The sequence below is a fragment of the Echeneis naucrates genome, chromosome 21 (assembly GCF_900963305.1).
Source record: "Echeneis naucrates chromosome 21, fEcheNa1.1, whole genome shotgun sequence".
NCBI classification, from domain to species: domain Eukaryota; kingdom Metazoa; phylum Chordata; class Actinopteri; order Carangiformes; family Echeneidae; genus Echeneis; species Echeneis naucrates.
In genome coordinates this window covers 684,000-701,367 of record NC_042531.1, presented here as the reverse complement: position 1 = coordinate 701,367, position 17,368 = coordinate 684,000, and the positions used below count along the sequence as shown (strand labels likewise).

The window sequence follows — 17,368 nt, the reverse complement described above, 5'->3', positions numbered from 1 at the left end:
GGTGACTCCACTGGTTAGAAAAGAGTGAGGTTGTGTTGAAGTCTATGGGAAAACGCTTTCCTGATGAGTTTATGGTCTCAGTCTTCAATACAACATGATGTTCATTTTTTAAATGATGCTCTATTTAGAGGGAAACAGATTACAGGAGATAAATCAAATTCATGTCACGTATTCATACAGGAAAACTAACCTATCATAAGAAATCAACACACACAAACGGAGCAGTATTTCTGATCTACTTCTGCGTTTTTCTGCATCACATTATTTATCTGTATCTTCAGTAACTTGTTGACTCTGCTGCTCTAACAACAAAACAAAATCAAACACAAGAACACAAGACATGACAGTATAATGTTTAAAGTCATTACCTGGTTTCTGATGAAGAAACAGGTTTAAAGCTTCCTCAGGTATCGGAGTCCGTCCTCACCTGAGCAGATCAGGAGACTCTCCAGTCTGTCTTAGTCTGATCTCATCAGGCTGGGGATGGGGGGGTGAGCCTCATGACTAAAAATGTCCCTCCTTCACTTGTCTCCTTGTCTCCTCTTTCTAAGCCCTGGAATCAGGATCAGGATCAGGAAAAAAGCCTTAATTATCCAGTGAAGGTCTAACAGGAAGCACTGGTGCACTGAAGTGGGGGAGGAGGCTCAACCTCAGGTTTGACACTCGGCCCTGGCTTTAGAGGGACAGGTGGCTGCTGAGCTCTGGGATTGGCCAATCGGCTGCTCCACCTTAGCCACTTTAGCCATGGATGCTAAAAATCCAGCACCATATTGTTGTCCAGAGACTGGGGGTGGGGTTAGGGGAGGGAGAGAGAGAGAGAGAGAGAGAGGTTGACTTCACCTGACGGTCTGGACATCAAAACTTCATCTGAACTTCATCTAATGGTTTCCATCAGTGTGAGACAGACTGTACAGACCTGTAGGGTCAAAGGCAAAAACCTCCACGAACCAAGAGGACACTCTTGTGAATCCTATTACACACACACACACATTTAGTATTTATGTTGAAGTAATACTAGGACAAAGTTTATTGAGTCACTAAGTGAATTTTATTTATAATCTCACCAATATTCAACATGTAAAAACACACACTCTGTAAAGATGACAGTGGAGCTGGATGACATTAATCCTCGTGTTAAATCGGCTCAGATTCATCTGCAGGATTAACCTCGGGGGCGGGGGGTTAGACGCAGACACCTGATTGGATGTTACTCTTTACTGACAGTGTGAACAGACCTGATGACTGTGGCCTGGTCACAGGCTCCAGTGTTAATGTGGTCCTGCAGTGTGTCAACAGGAAGTGACAGGTCAGAACCTCCAGTCCATTCTTCTCCTTCTGCTTTCCTATCCTAATTCTTTGCCCGCCACCCTTTACTCCTCTGGTCTGGTCCAGCTGATGGGGACCCACTGTGGTTCCTCTTGAACCTGCTGGATGATGGACCACAGTTGGACACAGAGGTCCTGCAGGTCATCCTTCACCAAAACGGCATCAAAAAACTGTCTGTATTTTCCCTCCACGAGGCGGGAAACTTCCTCCAGCTCCAGAAGGTCTTCGTCCTGCAGGGGGAGACAAAGACCTGCGCTCAGACCTGGTCCTGGTTGTGTTGTGTGTGTACTGTGCTATGTTGTGGGTTCCTATCCTCTGACCGTCCACACTCTGTTGACACTGTAGTTGCTGATGTCCCTCCTGGTCTGTCTCAGCCTGTCTGAGTCGGGGGGTTTGATGAAGACCACGTAAGGCTTCAGAGTTCTGGTGCGCAGTGGCTGGATGCTCTACAACAACACAACATCTGCTCTGAGATGACTGCATTCATGCACCAACACACCGTTTCCTCCGCTTTCCTCTGCTTCAAGTGATGAAACTCACGTGAGGCTCCACATCAATGATGCACATCCGCCCTCGTCTCAGCACATCATCGATGGCATCGTGGCTGGTCCCGTACAGGTGACCCCGATACTCTCCGTACTCCACAAACCTGAACGGGACAGAGACTGAGACTGAGGCCCATCAACACTTTGACCCACGCAAAGAGGCTGGCAGGTGACACTCACCTGTGGTTACAGATCATGTACTCAAACAGCTCTTTGGTCACAAAGTGGTACTCTCTTCCTGTCTGCTCCCCTGCTCTGATTGGCCGGCTGGTGTCTGCTCAAACACATTCACATGTCAGTCACGTCATCTGACTGACTGTTGCTAATGTGGTGAGGTCACCTACGAGGTCACCTACGAGGTACGGGTCCTTGGAAGGTCGAAGGGTTCAGTTTGATGAGTCTCTTCCTCAGTTCAGCGACTCCAAGTCCCGACGGGCCTGAAGGAGGAGGAGGAGCAGACAGCTCAGCATGGTCATGTGAGAAATACTTGGACCTGGAGCTGAGAGACTTCCTGTCCAAAAGATTGGACTTTTATTTTGCCTTTTTAAGTCCTGTCATGATCTCTGCAGACTGTCTGACCTTTGACACCTGAATACAGTTACCTATCCAGAGGACCTTCAGTCCAGCTTCAGGAGCAGGTCTTGGTGTCAGTATTCAGTTCTACAACTATTAAATCCTTTAGTATCTTCATCTCTCACCGACAAGGATGATGAGGCGGTGGTTCTCCTGCGGGAGGCGCTGGTACAGTGTCACCTCCTCGTAGGGGGTGGACAGAGCACTGCTGCTGGGGGAGCAGGAGGTGCAGGACTGTCTCCTCCTCCTGTAGGACGTCCTCCTCCAGAGACGGAAACTCCTCCGGAAACCAGCTGAGGACAGATTAAAATACTTTAAGTCTTTCAGTTTCTTCTTCTTCATATTTGGATTCTTTTAAATTCTCTGGTGAACAAAGTGAAGGTGCCTCACCAAGGTAAATCCCATCAGTAACATCAGAGTCAGCTTCATCTGAGGGAGATGACACCTCACTTTAGAACACACAACACAGACTAGAGGATAGTTAACATCGTTAGAGAACGAGACAGAAATAAAACCAAACACATTATCTCCTAGTCATATTCAATTACTGTTAAAAGGGTAATTATACAATTTCTGTCTTTTTGAGGAAATCTAAAAACCAAAAAGATGATTGTCCTTGAACACCATGTTTTTTTAAAATGTATTTCATTTCATTTCTTTATCACCTCTATGATTGTTCAGATACATTTATGATGTAAATGGTAAAACCTGAAGGATATTAAATTAAAACTGTTAAGCAGTGACAACATTCAGCATTCATAATTTACTTGCATGTTGAACTGATCAAACTTACCCACCAAAACGAGTTTCTTCAAGATCTGTGAAAAGAAGATGAGCATCAATCGCTTCCTCAGCAAATGATTTAAAAATAATTATTTTCATTTTCATATCAATGTCTGGCATTCTTTACCTGTTTGGGCGCGTTTCTCATCAGCACGTTTTGCGTCGTCTTCTGGAAGAGACCAAGATAAACATGTCAAAATACCAAAACACAGGAAACTGTACAACTACTGCTGCTAATGCTTAACTCTCCTCTACTGTGGCAGGGCGTGGACACAATCACAGAAGGATCATCAGGAAACTTCAGAAAAATTGAAAAAACTTTTTCTCTTTTGAGCTTCCGTAGAAAACAGACGACAACCTCCAAATCGAAGTCCAAAACAAACAATGAAAACAACTAAACAACAGATAATGTGGACTGTGGACCAATCACACCCACCGTCATCAGGAAGAGTCACTGAAAGAGAGACAGACAGAGAGAGAGAAGAGTTGAAAAAGGTGATTCTGCTGATCAGTTCAGACTCTGTTCTCTGGAATCACAAAGCAAGAACTAACTAAAAACACTCTGAATGTTTCCTTCTTCTCCAAAGAAAAGTTCCTCTCATGTGTTTGGGTTGTTTCTGTTTCTGCTCATTAATGATGAAATATTTGCTCCAAATATCTGATTGTCTTTATTGTGTCAACACTTTGGGTTTACTTTCTAATTAAATGACTTCATGTGTCGTCCATCAGGAATCAGCTGATATTTATTTGGCTTTTGTGACACACTGAGCTGAGTGATGTAGTGAAGAGTCCTCACAGGGTCGGATGCAGGTATGAACCTGAGACGGCTGACACCACCACTGCTCCCTCTGTTTACTGTGGAGAGACGGAGATGGAGGGTTAGTGTGACGGCGAGCAGCAGAAACAGAAACAGGAAGCACCAACCTCCAGCTCACCTCTTCAGCGTGCCCGCAGAAGGAATCAGACCGGCGCACGACGCAGCACACGGCAGCTTCCTGGCCTGCCACCACTTCCCGTCCGACTGGTCCACCACCTCCAGCAGGTCTCCGCGGCTGAACGCCATCCCCGCGTCAGGGCAGGGGATGGACGAGTCCTGCAGAGGGGAGTAGTCCACCATGGCCCTCATATAGACCTGAGGACAGGAAGAGAGGGACCCAAACCTGTATTTGTCCCCGATGATGGTCCATGGAAGGAACAAAGGTTTAAGGCTCTTTGGGGTTCTTACCGGCGTCTGGCTGCTGCTGCTCTGAGCTGCATCAGGAATCACTTTGAACAAGATGGTTCCCTGAGAGTTGATCTGATCACCAACAACAGACAACAACAAGGAGTTCCTCAAACAAACATTTACACCCTCTGATCTCGTCACAGGAACAAAAATCAGAGTATCATTGAAATAAGACTGAGAGCAAAAGGAGAAGCAGAGTTTCAGAATTAACTGGACACAAACATGTTTATGACCCACCAGCATCTGGATGACCTGCTCTGGGTCCAGACCTCCTACTGGGCTACCGTTCACCTCCACCAACATGTCGCCAGGACGAAGGAGGCCTGACTCACACACACACACACACATCATGTTTTAAATCATGTTATTAAACATCATTTGAACCTCTGGTCTTCCTCACCGCTGCGGTCAGCCAGGCCTCCATGAATCACCCTGGCGATGAAGATCTGTCCCGTCTGCTCATCCTTCCTGATCGTCGCCCCCTGATGCACACACAAAAACACACATACACACACACACATTTAATAGGTTAAATAGGTGTTCAACACAGCTTCATAACTGGGGCAGGGGGAGAGCAATCAATGAAAACACAAATGTATGAGAGTGGAAGACAATGATGATGAAGATGATGACGGTGATAATGGTGATGATGATGATATTTCTCTTTACCCAATGTTTTTGTCGACTCCACTCTGAGGTGACGAAGAGCGTTTGTTGAGTGAAAGTTGATAAAGTTTGTGGACGTTCAGGATGAAACGTTGTTGTGCTCTAAAAGTTGTTCTCTGTCTAAATGTGTTTCCTGCTTGTGAAAATGATCTCGTTGGAAAAGCTAAAGAACTACAGGCGAGCAGACAAGACTACTTCTCCTTCTTCCTCTTCTTCTTGGCTGTCAAACAGCCCATGCTCTTGCGCTGTTGTTGGTCCTCCACAGGAGCTCCAGACACTGATCCATTATTGAACCTCACCTGTCCATTACTGCCACAAACACCTGCCCTGTGGGTGGGGCCAAAAGTCACCGTCCTTCTGCAGCCTCCGTTCATTCGTTCTGGAGTCCGGGATGATGGAAAACCATCTGCAGAGGAACTGCTGGACGTGGAGGAGCAGGAGGAGGACGAAGACGAGCGGCAGCGTGGGTAAGGTGTGGGAGATTTACGGGCGACTTGCGGGGACATTGAGGAGACTCTGGGAGGAGTCAGGGAAGAGGTGTGCTGTTTGGGCCTGTGAGGAGGCGATGACTCCGGGTGTTTGTTGGCCACGATGAGTCCCTGGAGTTTGTCCACCACCTCGGCCAGCAGGTTGAGTGCCTGGGCATTCTCCTCCACGTTCTCCACAATCATTTCAGTTGCTGCGACCATCTTCCGTCCAAGATGGCAAACGTCCTGCGTGCCATGCTGGATGCTGCTGGCAACCGTCTGAACTGTGGACCTGAGCTCCTCCACACCGCCACACGGTTTGGTGACCTCTGCTGTTTGAGGGTGCCGGCTGAGCTTTGGCTGTTTGTTTCCTGTTTGTTTCAGCTGATCCTGGTGTCCATTGTAACGAGGACATGTAGAGATGGAAGACATCAGGTCGTCTTTGTAGCGTTTGTGAGATGCAGTGTGTCTGCTGGGGGTGGGGAGAGTGCTGATACCCCGATGACGAATGGACATCCTGGGACAAGACGGAGTGGGGACAATCCAGAAAGGCGGCCCGCTGTCCTGCTTCCTGTACAAGACGGGGGAGTTGGGAAGGCTGAGGCTGAAGGCTGGGATTGGAGGGGGTGGGTAGGCATAGTCATCGCTGCTTCCTCCTTCAGAGCTGCATCTGTCTTTCTCTGAAAACGAACCTCCATGAGAGGAGAACAAAGAAAAAGAGAAAACTGAAAGAGGGGCCGAAGGAGAGAGGACACGAGTGACAGAACATGATGAGCCGGGTGAAAATAAAAGGATGAATGAAGAGAAAGATGTGATGGATTCATCAAATGAATCAATGAGAGGAGCCACGTTGACTTCACCGATGACTGAGCTCAAGAAGAATGTTCGTCGCCTCTTTGGTGATTAACTTATCGATTTTTTTTAGTTCTGGTTGACACTGAAAACATTAAAGGGAGAGAAGTCTGATCACAAAGTTCAGCGTTTTCTGTTTGACTCTGAAGTCTGCTGCCTTTCCTCTCTGACTGGATGATGTGATGACCAATCAGAGGAGTCAGATGAAGGGATGATCATGTGACTCCTCCTCCTCTTACCAGTACAAGCTGTGGGGTCAAAGACGGAGGGAGCTGATTGGTTGAGCCTTTTCTCCCAGAGCTCAGCCTGCGGACGTAAACAGCAGCTTCCTGTTGATTGGTAGCGGGGGAGAAAGGGGTGTGGCCTGTCCCCTCTGGGGAGGGGCAGAGGCCTGGCTTCACTGTCAGTTGCTAAGAGCTCCTCCCCCGACAACATCGTCCTGGTGGGTACGAGGCGGTGGACTCCAAGCTGAGGGACAAACTGGATGTTTTACAGCTTTTTTAAAAATAAACATCAACAAAAGGCCAGTGATGTCATCATCATGTGACCAGCTGCTGCTTTGACCTCTGAACTCACCAGCGGCTGGTTGTTCTTCACCAGACACACGATCCTCATGGCCTCTTCATCCTCAGGGAAGTCCTCAGGCAGGGGGGGCAGCACGGGGCCAAAGTCTGCCCGGGCCACACTGTCATGGGCCAACAGCAGGGCCTGGGGGGGGGCAGAGAGCAGGGGTAATAACAGAGTGGGGGGGGGAGCGGGGAGCAGAGACCAGAGGTAATAACAGAGTGGGGGGGGGCAGAGAGCAGGGGTAATAACAGAGTGGGGGGGGGGGGGGACAGAGACCAGAGGTAATAACAGAGTGGGGGGGGGAGCGGGGAGCAGAGACCAGAGGTAATAACAGAGTGGGGGGGGGCAGAGAGCAGGGGTAATAACAGAGTGGGGGGGGGGGGGGCAGAGAGCAGGAGTAATAACAGAGTGGGGGTGGGAGCAGAGAGCAGGGGTAATAACAGAGTGGGGGGGGGGGGGGGGGGACAGAGACCAGAGGTAATAACAGAGTGGGGGGGGGAGCGGGGAGCAGAGACCAGAGGTAATAACAGAGTGGGGGGGGGCAGAGAGCAGGGGTAATAACAGAGTGGGGGGGGGGCAGAGAGCAGGAGTAATAACAGAGTGGGGGTGGGAGCAGAGAGCAGGGGTAATAACAGAGTGGGGGGGGGGGGGGGACAGAGACCAGAGGTAATAACAGAGTGGGGGGGGGAGCGGTGAGCAGAGACCAGAGGTAATAACAGAGTGGGGGGGGGCAGAGAGCAGGGGTAATAACAGAGTGGGGGGGGGGGCAGAGAGCAGGAGTAATAACAGAGTGGGGGTGGGAGCAGAGAGCAGGGGTAATAACAGAGTGGGGGGGGGGGGACAGAGAGCAGGAGTAATAACAGAGTGGGGGTGGGAGCAGAGAGCAGGGGTAATAACAGAGTGGGGGGGGGCAGAGAGCAGGGGTAATAACAGAGTGGGGGGGGAGCGGGGAGCAGAGACCAGAGGTAATAACAGAGTGGGGGGGGGACAGAGACCAGGGTTAATAACAGAGTGGGGGGGGGGGGACAGAGACCAGAGGTAATAACAGAGTGGGGGGGGGGGCGGGGAGCAGGGGTAATAACAGAGTGGGGGGGGGACAGAGACCAGGGTTAATAACAGAGTGGGGGGGGGGAGCGGGGAGCAGGGGTAATAACAGAGTGGGGGGGTCAGGTTGTCCTCTGTGGTGACGTGGGGGGGTCCACTCACCTGAAGGTGGGAGGAGCTCAGGAGGCTGTAAAGCTCCACAGCTTCAGCTGACGGACGATGGAGCTTCTGTATGACAGAGATGATCTGACACACACAGACACACAAAACACAGTGATAGTAATAACAATAACAATAATGAGGGATAAAATAAAAGTAAAAACTGAGTCAAAATACGTGTGTAGACCTCATGGGACAGGCCTGAGCTGTGAGGCAGGAACGGTGTGGGCATCAACATCTGGAACTGCAGCAGGGACTCGTACATCTGGACCAGACAAAACAGGAAACGATATCATCACCTGCCCGATGACGATGATGATGATGATGACGGTGGTCAGGTGGTACCTTCAGCAGGGCGTGCAGCCACGGCGCCGTCAGCAGTTCATGCAGCATGTGAGCTCCACTGACATTTCTGTTGACAGCCTGACTGACATCGTCCACCACAGAGGACAACACCTCCGAGACACCTGACCATAGACAGGAGAGACAGGGGACAGACAGACAGACAGACAGACAGACAGGAGAGACAGGAGACAGTCACACACAGACACACTGTCACCATCAGTCCATTTATTTCCCATAACTCCGCCCCCAGATACAGGTGACACCATTACGTCACGACAGGTGATGTAACTGTGTATAACAAGCTGGTGCTGAGTTTCATACACACACATACAGAACGCATCATAACAAAACATAACATACAGAAATGTCCCACAAAGAGACCAGACTGTCCTACTGTCCTCATTTCATCACCATGAAACATAAAGACCTGCTGCACCTCCAACTGAGGTGTGTGTGTGTGTGTGTGTGTCTTACCTGGCTCCATGGTTTGTCTTGTCATCATCAGGAAACAGGATTGTCCTCTGAAAGTAAACATCGATCAACGGTTAGTGAGTCCAGAACAGCCATTCAGCGTGTTGTGTGTCTGTCACTGTTGTTTCCTCCTTAGCTCCTTAACCTGGCTCCGCTTCTGTTTCTGTCTCAGGAGGAGCTTTAATTAACCAGTGGCCTCGGAGGTCAAAGGTCAGCTTCGTTACATCATCAGATCTGATGACGTTAAACTGTGAACGCTTTAAAAGTTTCTAGCAGCTTGATGGTGCCTGTAGAGCGTTGTGGTTGTGGTCACCATGGTTACCATTGTAATGGTCATGTCTTGGTTTAGTTCAGGTAAACATGGATCACAGAAACAGCATAAACTGATGCTTCCATGTGGGAATCGAACACAGAACTACATCAGCCATTTTTCCCTTCAGTCCTGTCGATGTCTCTACGGCTACAAACTGTCCCCTAGCAACAGTTTGACAATGATGTCATAAACTTGCTGACAGATGTTTCTGACCTCATTGGGCACAAACCGATTTCAGTGCGCTGTGTCTTTTTGTGGTTTCATCTGTAGCAGCTTCCTCACTGTTGTGTTGATAAAAACGTGAATGTGAACCCGCAGACACACAACAACTTATCAACTATAAACCCACAGACACACAACAGCTCCGGTGTGAATGCTGGTTTTAATCCCAGTTCACATCTTTAACTCACCACACAGACCCCTCCAGTCCAAATTATGGACTCACCAGCTCGTCCTGGTCCTGGTCCTGGTCGTCTCAGTGTGACCTCTCCAGTGAAACAGTACCCGGTGGTTCTGACATGGACGTGATTTTACTACAAACCAGAACAGACACTAATCCGCTCTGACCCCATTCAGTCCACCAACAGACCTCCCTGCGTGTTCTTAAGGTCTCTCTGTCTCTCTCTCTCTCTGTAGGTACTTCAACAGATCTCTAAGCTCCTTAACTCTTCACTGCTTTTAGCCTCACACACACACACTCACACACAAACAAACAGGAGCTGTGATACATTAAATCCCCCCCAACAACATCTGGACCTTCATGAGACCAGAGGCCGTTATCAGCCCTCTGTGTGTGTGTGCTGTTGGTCACTGGGTCACCTCCTCAGTTATTAACACTGATCCTTCACTCAGTACATCTGATCCAGATCTGAGGAGACATGGCGGCTGACAGATCGACCATCTGGACGCATGGTAACGTGAAGAAACATCATTGACTTGTTGCTAGGCGACATCCAGTGGTGGGAGTGAGGATGACAGAAGTCACATGATCATTGTGCGTTTGTTTTTTTCCAGCTGATGAGGCAACAACAGTCAGACTTTATTTGCTCTTGTTTATGTTCAAACTTCATGCTCTCCATAGAAGAGTTAGGGTTAGGGTTGTCGTTATGCTTCTCTCTGATGACGGAGGTGAGGTTTTTCTGTCCCATCAGGGTTGTTGTCTGTCTGGAGTCCAGCTCGTCCTCAGGGACACTAATGACTCATTACAGGGTCTTACATCAGCCCAGCCACAGACAACTAGAAGAACCTAATTATGAACACACACACAAAACCAGGATTTTCTTTGTAATAACTTTGTCCCCTCTCTGTGACCTCTGACCTCCTGTCAGGAATCACTAATGAAGTGACAAATAAATTAAATAAGATAAACCACCTGAAGGTTCAACAGAGGAGTGGATGAATGAATGAATATGAAATTATAATACTGTTCTCCATGATGACATGAACAAAACTGTGGAACAGACACAGAATCTAATCAACCCTTTTGATAAAAACTGTGTAAAGCAGAATAGCCAAAGAAAAGTTCCTCTCATGTGTTTGGGTTGTTTCTGTCTTTATCTGATCAGGAGTTCTGCTCATTAATGATGAAAACTCAGCTCCAAATATCTGATTGTCTTTACAACAAAATGAACCCAGAAACACAAAGGACTGATCTTGAGACAAACAAATTAAAGATATTCTACCGTCTGATTGAATGGCAGTGGTTAGCGCTCTTTCTCCATAACAAAAAGGTTGTGGGTTCAGTTCCTGGCGTCTCCATGTTGTCCCTGTGCCTGTGGGGGTTTCCTGGGATCCTGTGAGCTGGGACTGGCTCCAGGACCCCCCATGACCTGGAAACAGATGAGAGGTAGAAGAAAGAATGTATTTCTACACCTCCATGTATCCATTCAGTTATAAATGTGACATTAAATTCAGCCACAGTTTGTACAGGTGGTACGATCCCTGCACATCCAGAGTCACAGGAAGTGGAGGGTTTTAGTCAGGCGGTCTGGCCACAGTGGGTCTCATTAGACTCCAGATCTACACTGAAACAACAACACTAATACACAATATAACACAATGATTACCGAATTATCTCATTCATCATCAGTGTAAATAAAATGTCTGAGCTGAGTAAATACAACAATAGTTTGATGGAGTTTAATTTTTTTAAGTTGAGTTGATCAGTCTGAGGACATGCACTGATTCTACACGTCAGAACACACAGAGATCACTTTGATGTGGCGCAGCAATCAGGGAGTCCTTGCTGGACCCAAGTCCTTCACCAAGACCTCCTGCAGGGGACACATGAGCATCACAACCGGACCAGAAAGACATGGGAGGGGGTGGTCTGGACTGAAGGATCAGGTTTATGGTAGCAGGGTGCATTATGGGAAGAAGAGCAGCTGGGGGAGACGCTGTGTTGCTTTGGACAATGTCCTGCTGGGAAACCTTCAGTCCTCCATTAATGTGGACATGACTTTGACATGTAGCACCGAGTGTTGATCATTAATGTGGCATACCACTTTTTATCATATTCAATTTTAAGTTGTTGTATGATATCACATTTTATAATATTTTGTTGTATTGTATTACATTATGTTGTATCATATCATATTTTACTGCATGAAGTCTTTGGTCTCCAAAGGATGGAGGAGATAATGAGCTGTTGTTGACTCCATTGGATGGTTCACTCTTCTGTCCCAGAAGGCTGATGGGTCATTATCTGGCTAAAATCCGGTTCGTCCTCAGGGACACTAATGAGACTCATTACAGGATCTTTCATCAGCCCTGAGCTCAGAGGAGGCCACATTGGAAACTGCATCAAACTAATGAGAGAAACTTTCTCTGAACTCTGTGACCTTCAGGCAGAGTGCTGCAGAGTTGAAGGTCTCAGGGGTTTAAACAGTTGGCGAAAACTCAGATTTAACCTGAAGTTAGCACACTAACTCCAAATCCAGCTTTGTGGTTCAAGCTCCTGGTCAGATATTGCTTTTATTAATTAATTAATTAATTAATTAAGGTTTTCTTCATGAGCAAAGTTTGGACTTAATTAATGAAACTCTGAACTTTGACCCTGACTGCAGCAGCACCCCATCACAAATAAAGAAAACCATTCCTGAAGGTTCAGTTCTGTTTCTGGATCATAGAACAAAAAGGAATAGCAACATCACTGCTACTACAACAGTTTATTGATTTCAGCTCATGTTCAGTAAAAACATCAGGAACGTCTAAATATCAACCAAAACATTAGTGCAGGTTTAACTTCAGTGTCAACATTCAAATGATCATTATTGATATGATGAATGCCCTCGTTGTGACATTAAAATTTCATGGAAAAAGAAAAACTTGATTTCCTGAATGAGCTCTGTATAAACATCATGCCACAGTCAAGACTGACAACAACAACAAAAGTTGAAAAGTTAATGACAAAACAGATAAATACTTTTAAAGGATCTGACAAATGACATTTTTCATGACCGATAGCACAGTTTCTTTAAGTGTTTAGAGATTTCCTTCATTTTCAGTCCATAAACAATTGGATTAAACAGAGGATGGTACAGAACCACCTGTAGAGTCATGATCAAACGAGCAGGCTTTGGGATATCAGATTCCAGTCTGAGAATAATGATATCATACGTACACAGCAAAGAGAAGTTGATGAGGACCAGCAGGTGAGGTAAACAGGTCTGAGCAGCTTTGGTCCGGACTTCTCTGCTTCTTCGATAGGAAATCATAAGAATCTTTATGTAGGTGAAAACGATGTAAAACATGGGCAAAAACAAAATATTGAGTAAAATGATCACACCTAACACTGATAATCCCCTGGAGCTCACACAGTGAAGCTTCTGAACTGAATTATTGCAAAAAATTCCCTCCAAACTAAAGTGACAGACTTCTCTGTTGGCGCTCCAAACAGCTGATCCAGCGACCTGACAGGCCGGCACAATCCAGGCCAAGACCAGGACAACACTGATGGTAGTCTTTGTCATGATGGTCGGATATTGTAGAGGTTTACAAATACAAACATACCTGTCGTAGGCCATGGCCGACAACAGTAAGAACTCTGAACCGCCTAAAGAGTAGAACATGAAATATTGAAAGTGACACACTGAATAAGAAATGACCTGTTTCTCTGATAAAAAGTCTATTAACAACTTTGGGTAGATATTAGAGCTGAACAGAACAGAGTTGATCAACAAAGCTGCAATGAAAACATACATGGGCTCATGGAGGTTGTGGTGAATCACAATGAGACACACAATGATGGAATTACAGAAAATGATCAGGATATATATGAAAAAGACAATTAGAAAATAAAGATATCTGTATTTTTCAACTTCTACATACCCATTTAGAGTTATATATGTAACATTCCCGTCACTGTCCATTGAGACTGAAACATTAAAGTTTTAAACAGGCAGATAGTGTCATATAAAACTAAAACTAAAGCTGAACCTAATTCAGTTTGGAAATAAAGTTGTCTGTACTTGAAGGGTTCATTAGTTCACAGTGGGAGAGGGGTAGTTAGTTAGCTGAATCGGAAATGAACGGAGTGCAGTTTGAGTCTGTCTGATGGTTTTATCAGACACATTCAGCCTCCATGGATCTCATTAAACTCTCCATCTACAGACAAAACAACATGTGACCTGTTCTATCAGTATGTGTTGATGATAACAGGCCAAACTTTAACTACATTCACTGTTGAACTAATGAAGTTGACCGTGTTTCCTGCACCAGTCAGCCTCGTCCTCATAGTGTCTCATTTGTCCCAACGTACAGGTCCGGAGAAGGTCTCACTTTGCACATTCCTGCACTATTGTACCATACCTCACCACAAATATTTCTAATTTCAATGTACATATATATTCCATTTTTTAATTTGTATTTCCTTTTGTCTTAACCTTAATGTGTCCAAGAATGAAACTCCAGAGTCAAATTCCTGGTATGTTTACACACACCTGGCAGTAAAACCGTTTCTGATTCTGATTTGCTGTGGACTCTTAGAGAGTACATCTGGTCTAGTTTTCTCCCAACTTCTTGTCTCTTGTGCCAAGAGGTCAAAGGTCAAAGGTGTAGAGTTAAATAATTCCCGGACATCTACAGGTTTTGACCTCTTCAGACACAACCTTCGACATGACGGAGTCTATGAAGTAATTCTCCGCTGGGAAACGGTGAATAAAAAAACTGATGAAAGATTTCTGCTTTTGGTCCGTTAGTTCTTACTAAGCTACGAAATGTGTCTTTAAGTATCTGCATCTGTTTGTTTGAGGTTCAGATTGTTCAGATTGATACTGAAGATTCATGTTCATCATTAGAACTTCTTCATATATATTTTATTACCATGTCCAATATTTAAAATGTTTATCATCAGCAAGCAAATTTATTCAGTAATACAGATGAAACTAATCAGCTCATTTAGAATCAGATTTTATTACCAGGTATGTGTAAACATACTAGGAATTTGATGCCCATGTTTCTATCTTGGACACGTTGAGGGAAAGAAAATCTATAATTGTATATTCATATATACATTGACATTAGAAATGTTATACAAGTCATATAGAACATGGGGCTGTAGAGGAAGAATGTTATATTGAAGATATATATTGAAGATAATTATCTCAATCTATGAATCTGTTTAATAGAGAAATGTTTGTCTGAATTTTACATGTTAAAAAGTCACGTTTTGTAAATTAAATTAAAGGAGAGAAAAACTAAAACACAACAGCAATTTAATAAAAAGCAGATAAATGTGATAGTACATGTGATAAAACTGACAGATTTTAGTTATGAGTGAGAACAGAACAAACGCTTCAGGTGTTTAGAGATTTCTTTCATTTTTAGTCCATATATGATGGGATTAAAAAGTGGATTATATAAAACCAGCTGTAAGGTCATTATTAGACGAATGTTTTTAGGAAAATCTGACTCCAGTCTGACTGTAATAACATCAAATGAAATCAAGAAGAAGTAGTTGATGAGAACCAGCAGGTGAGGTAAACAGGTCTGTGCTGCCTTTTTCCTGACCTCTCCACAGCTCTGATAACATATGATCAGTATCCTGGTGTAAGTAAAAAGTATGAAGAGAGCAGGCAAACCACCCAGGTTTAGGAAAGTTACCACTCCATATATAGATATCGCTCTTGAACTGACGCAAAAAAGTTTGTAAAATGAGTTATTACAATAAATTATTTTCAAGGTGAAGTCACAGAGCTTCTGATTGGCGCTCATTGTTGCTAATCCAGCAAGTTGACAACCTGGGAAAAGCCAAGAAAAGGCCAGAAAGACTGTGATGGTGGTTTTCTTCATGATGGTCGGATACTGCAGAGGTTTACAGATGGACACATATCTGTCGTAGGCCATGGCCGACAACAGCAAGAACTCTGAACCGATTAAAGTATAATAAAGAAAATACTGCAGAAGGCAGGCTGAGAAAGAAATGACCTGTTTCTCTGATAAAAAGTCAATCAGAAGTTTTGGGTAGATAACAGAGCTGAGAAGAAGAGTGTTGATCAACAAAGCTGCAATGAAAACATACATGGGCTCATGGAGGTTTCTGTGGATACGGATCAGACACACGATGATGGAATTAGAACAGATTATCAGAATATAAAATATAAAAACTATCATAAAATAAAGTCGTCGGTATTTATGAATCTCTACATGCCCATCAAAAGTAATATATGTTTCATTTGATTCTTCATCCATTAATAAGGTGAAATGTTAAATCTTGATTCCACAGATACAAATACAGGAATAAACAGATAAACAAGATCTCACGCTGTCGATTCTTTAACTTGTCTCTGTATCAGGTTCTTCTTCAAATGAATTTGACCCTGAACATTCAGGACAGAAGGCTAATATCTTCACCTCAGGAAGTCATCAGCTGTTTGTGGTTTTATCAGATGCATCACCCTCCATGGATCTCATTAAACTTTCCACTAACAACCTACTAACATGTAAACAACCTGCCTGGACCTGCAGGAGCCATCTGACCTCCTGTCAAACTTGTGACCTCTTTTATTCTTCTGTCTGCATTAAAAATAAACAAATAAGAAATAAAATAGAAATTAATCTATTCTAGCAGTGTGAGCAGTCAAGTGGGTAAGGCACCTGTCAAGGTGGTTCAAACTAACCCTACTCCCTGTCGGCCTCTCGGCTGATTACTGATTACATGTTTGGGTGAGAATGGAAGCTGTATGGAGGCCGAACCTCCATCTCCTCTGAGTGAGGTCAGTGGGATCTGAGTGGCTTGGCTGGTCCAGTGGGCTCCAGAAACCACAGTCAGAGCTCCACCAGGTGAGCAGCAGGCCCTCCAGATCATTCCCACTGTGTTCAGTTTGGATGCTCCGTTGGCAGCTGCAGTGCATGTTATGACACGATTAGCTGCTGTTTGGAAACTGTCATGGCTGACGAGCATCTTTCATGTCACACACTGGAAGGATGGCTCATATTTTACGGAGATGCCACATTAATAAAACTCCTGGGAAAGTTAACTCGGTTAGTGCTATTGCCCCACAACAAGAAGTCCTGCGACCTGAACCCGGATAAGCGGATGAAGATGGATGGATTAACTCCTAGGTTTTGGAAACGAGGCCGGACTCAGGGTCAAATATCAGATCTGGGACAAGCAACGCTTCTATCCCAGCCCCAAAACTGTGGACCACATCTGAGAGGACTGGGGGGTTGACAGGAGTTTAACCAGCTGGTCTTCGTGTACTTTCAGAAAGGAGCTTACTGCATTCTTCCTGGGGGGTTCTTGAGGAGGCGGTCTGTTATTACGAGTTTTTGTAAGGGAGTTCCTGGAACTTTTGGGTTTTCTTTCACAGTGAGGGCAACTGACAGATTTGTGTAGCGTCAGCAGTAAAGCGCACATTATAGCAGACTGCTGTGGTGAAGAAGAGGCTGACCAGGAAGGATGGACCATCGATTTACCATCAATGGTCCATCTATTATTTATGACACATATTCATGTCATGTCACCACTGACATCGAACGTCCGGGAATCAAACCCAAATAAACCTTCTCCCTGTGAGAGTCAGTTCTGCAT

The 17,368-nt window shown here is 45.3% G+C and overlaps 3 protein-coding genes across 3 annotated transcripts; all 3 read right to left on the bottom strand.

Moving 5' to 3' along the window:
• Positions 1–1,117: 1,117 nt before the first annotated feature.
• LOC115062071 (MAGUK p55 subfamily member 4-like) lies at positions 1,118–9,036 on the bottom strand. The gene is made up of 19 exons (XM_029530690.1): positions 9,027–9,036; positions 8,553–8,674; positions 8,395–8,472; positions 8,211–8,294; positions 7,014–7,145; positions 4,853–4,934; positions 4,690–4,775; positions 4,453–4,524; positions 4,163–4,359; positions 4,024–4,082; positions 3,355–3,408; positions 3,242–3,262; positions 2,835–2,873; positions 2,570–2,737; positions 2,228–2,308; positions 2,052–2,145; positions 1,867–1,975; positions 1,647–1,772; positions 1,118–1,556 (listed from the first exon to the last, which is right to left on the bottom strand). The coding sequence occupies exons 1-19, from the start codon at positions 9,034–9,036 to the stop codon at positions 1,371–1,373; spliced, it is 1,800 nt and encodes a 599-aa protein (XP_029386550.1). The 3' UTR covers positions 1,118–1,370.
• Positions 9,037–12,788: 3,752 nt separating this feature from the next.
• On the bottom strand, positions 12,789–13,706 carry LOC115062070 (olfactory receptor 2T27-like). The gene has a single exon (XM_029530689.1). It carries the CDS (start codon positions 13,704–13,706, stop codon positions 12,789–12,791), a length of 918 nt encoding a protein of 305 aa, XP_029386549.1.
• A 1,399-nt stretch (positions 13,707–15,105) lies between these two features.
• On the bottom strand, positions 15,106–16,026 carry LOC115062069 (olfactory receptor 6N2-like). Its single transcript, XM_029530688.1, has one exon. The coding sequence runs from the start codon at positions 16,024–16,026 to the stop codon at positions 15,106–15,108; it is 921 nt and encodes a 306-aa protein (XP_029386548.1).
• Positions 16,027–17,368: the final 1,342 nt, after the last annotated feature.

Coding starts and splice junctions, on each gene's coding strand:
- LOC115062070 (XM_029530689.1), bottom strand. CDS start 13,706: ATGGACAGTGACGGGAATGTTACATATATAACTCTAAATGGGTATGTA.
- LOC115062069 (XM_029530688.1), bottom strand. CDS start 16,026: ATGGATGAAGAATCAAATGAAACATATATTACTTTTGATGGGCATGTA.
- LOC115062071 (XM_029530690.1), bottom strand. Junction 2,309..2,569: donor CCGCCTCATCATCCTTGTCG/GTGAGAGATGAA, acceptor CTCCTCCTTCAG/GCCCGTCGGGACTTGGAGTC. Junction 2,146..2,227: donor CTTCCAAGGACCCGTACCTC/GTAGGTGACCTC, acceptor GTGTTTGAGCAG/ACACCAGCCGGCCAATCAGA.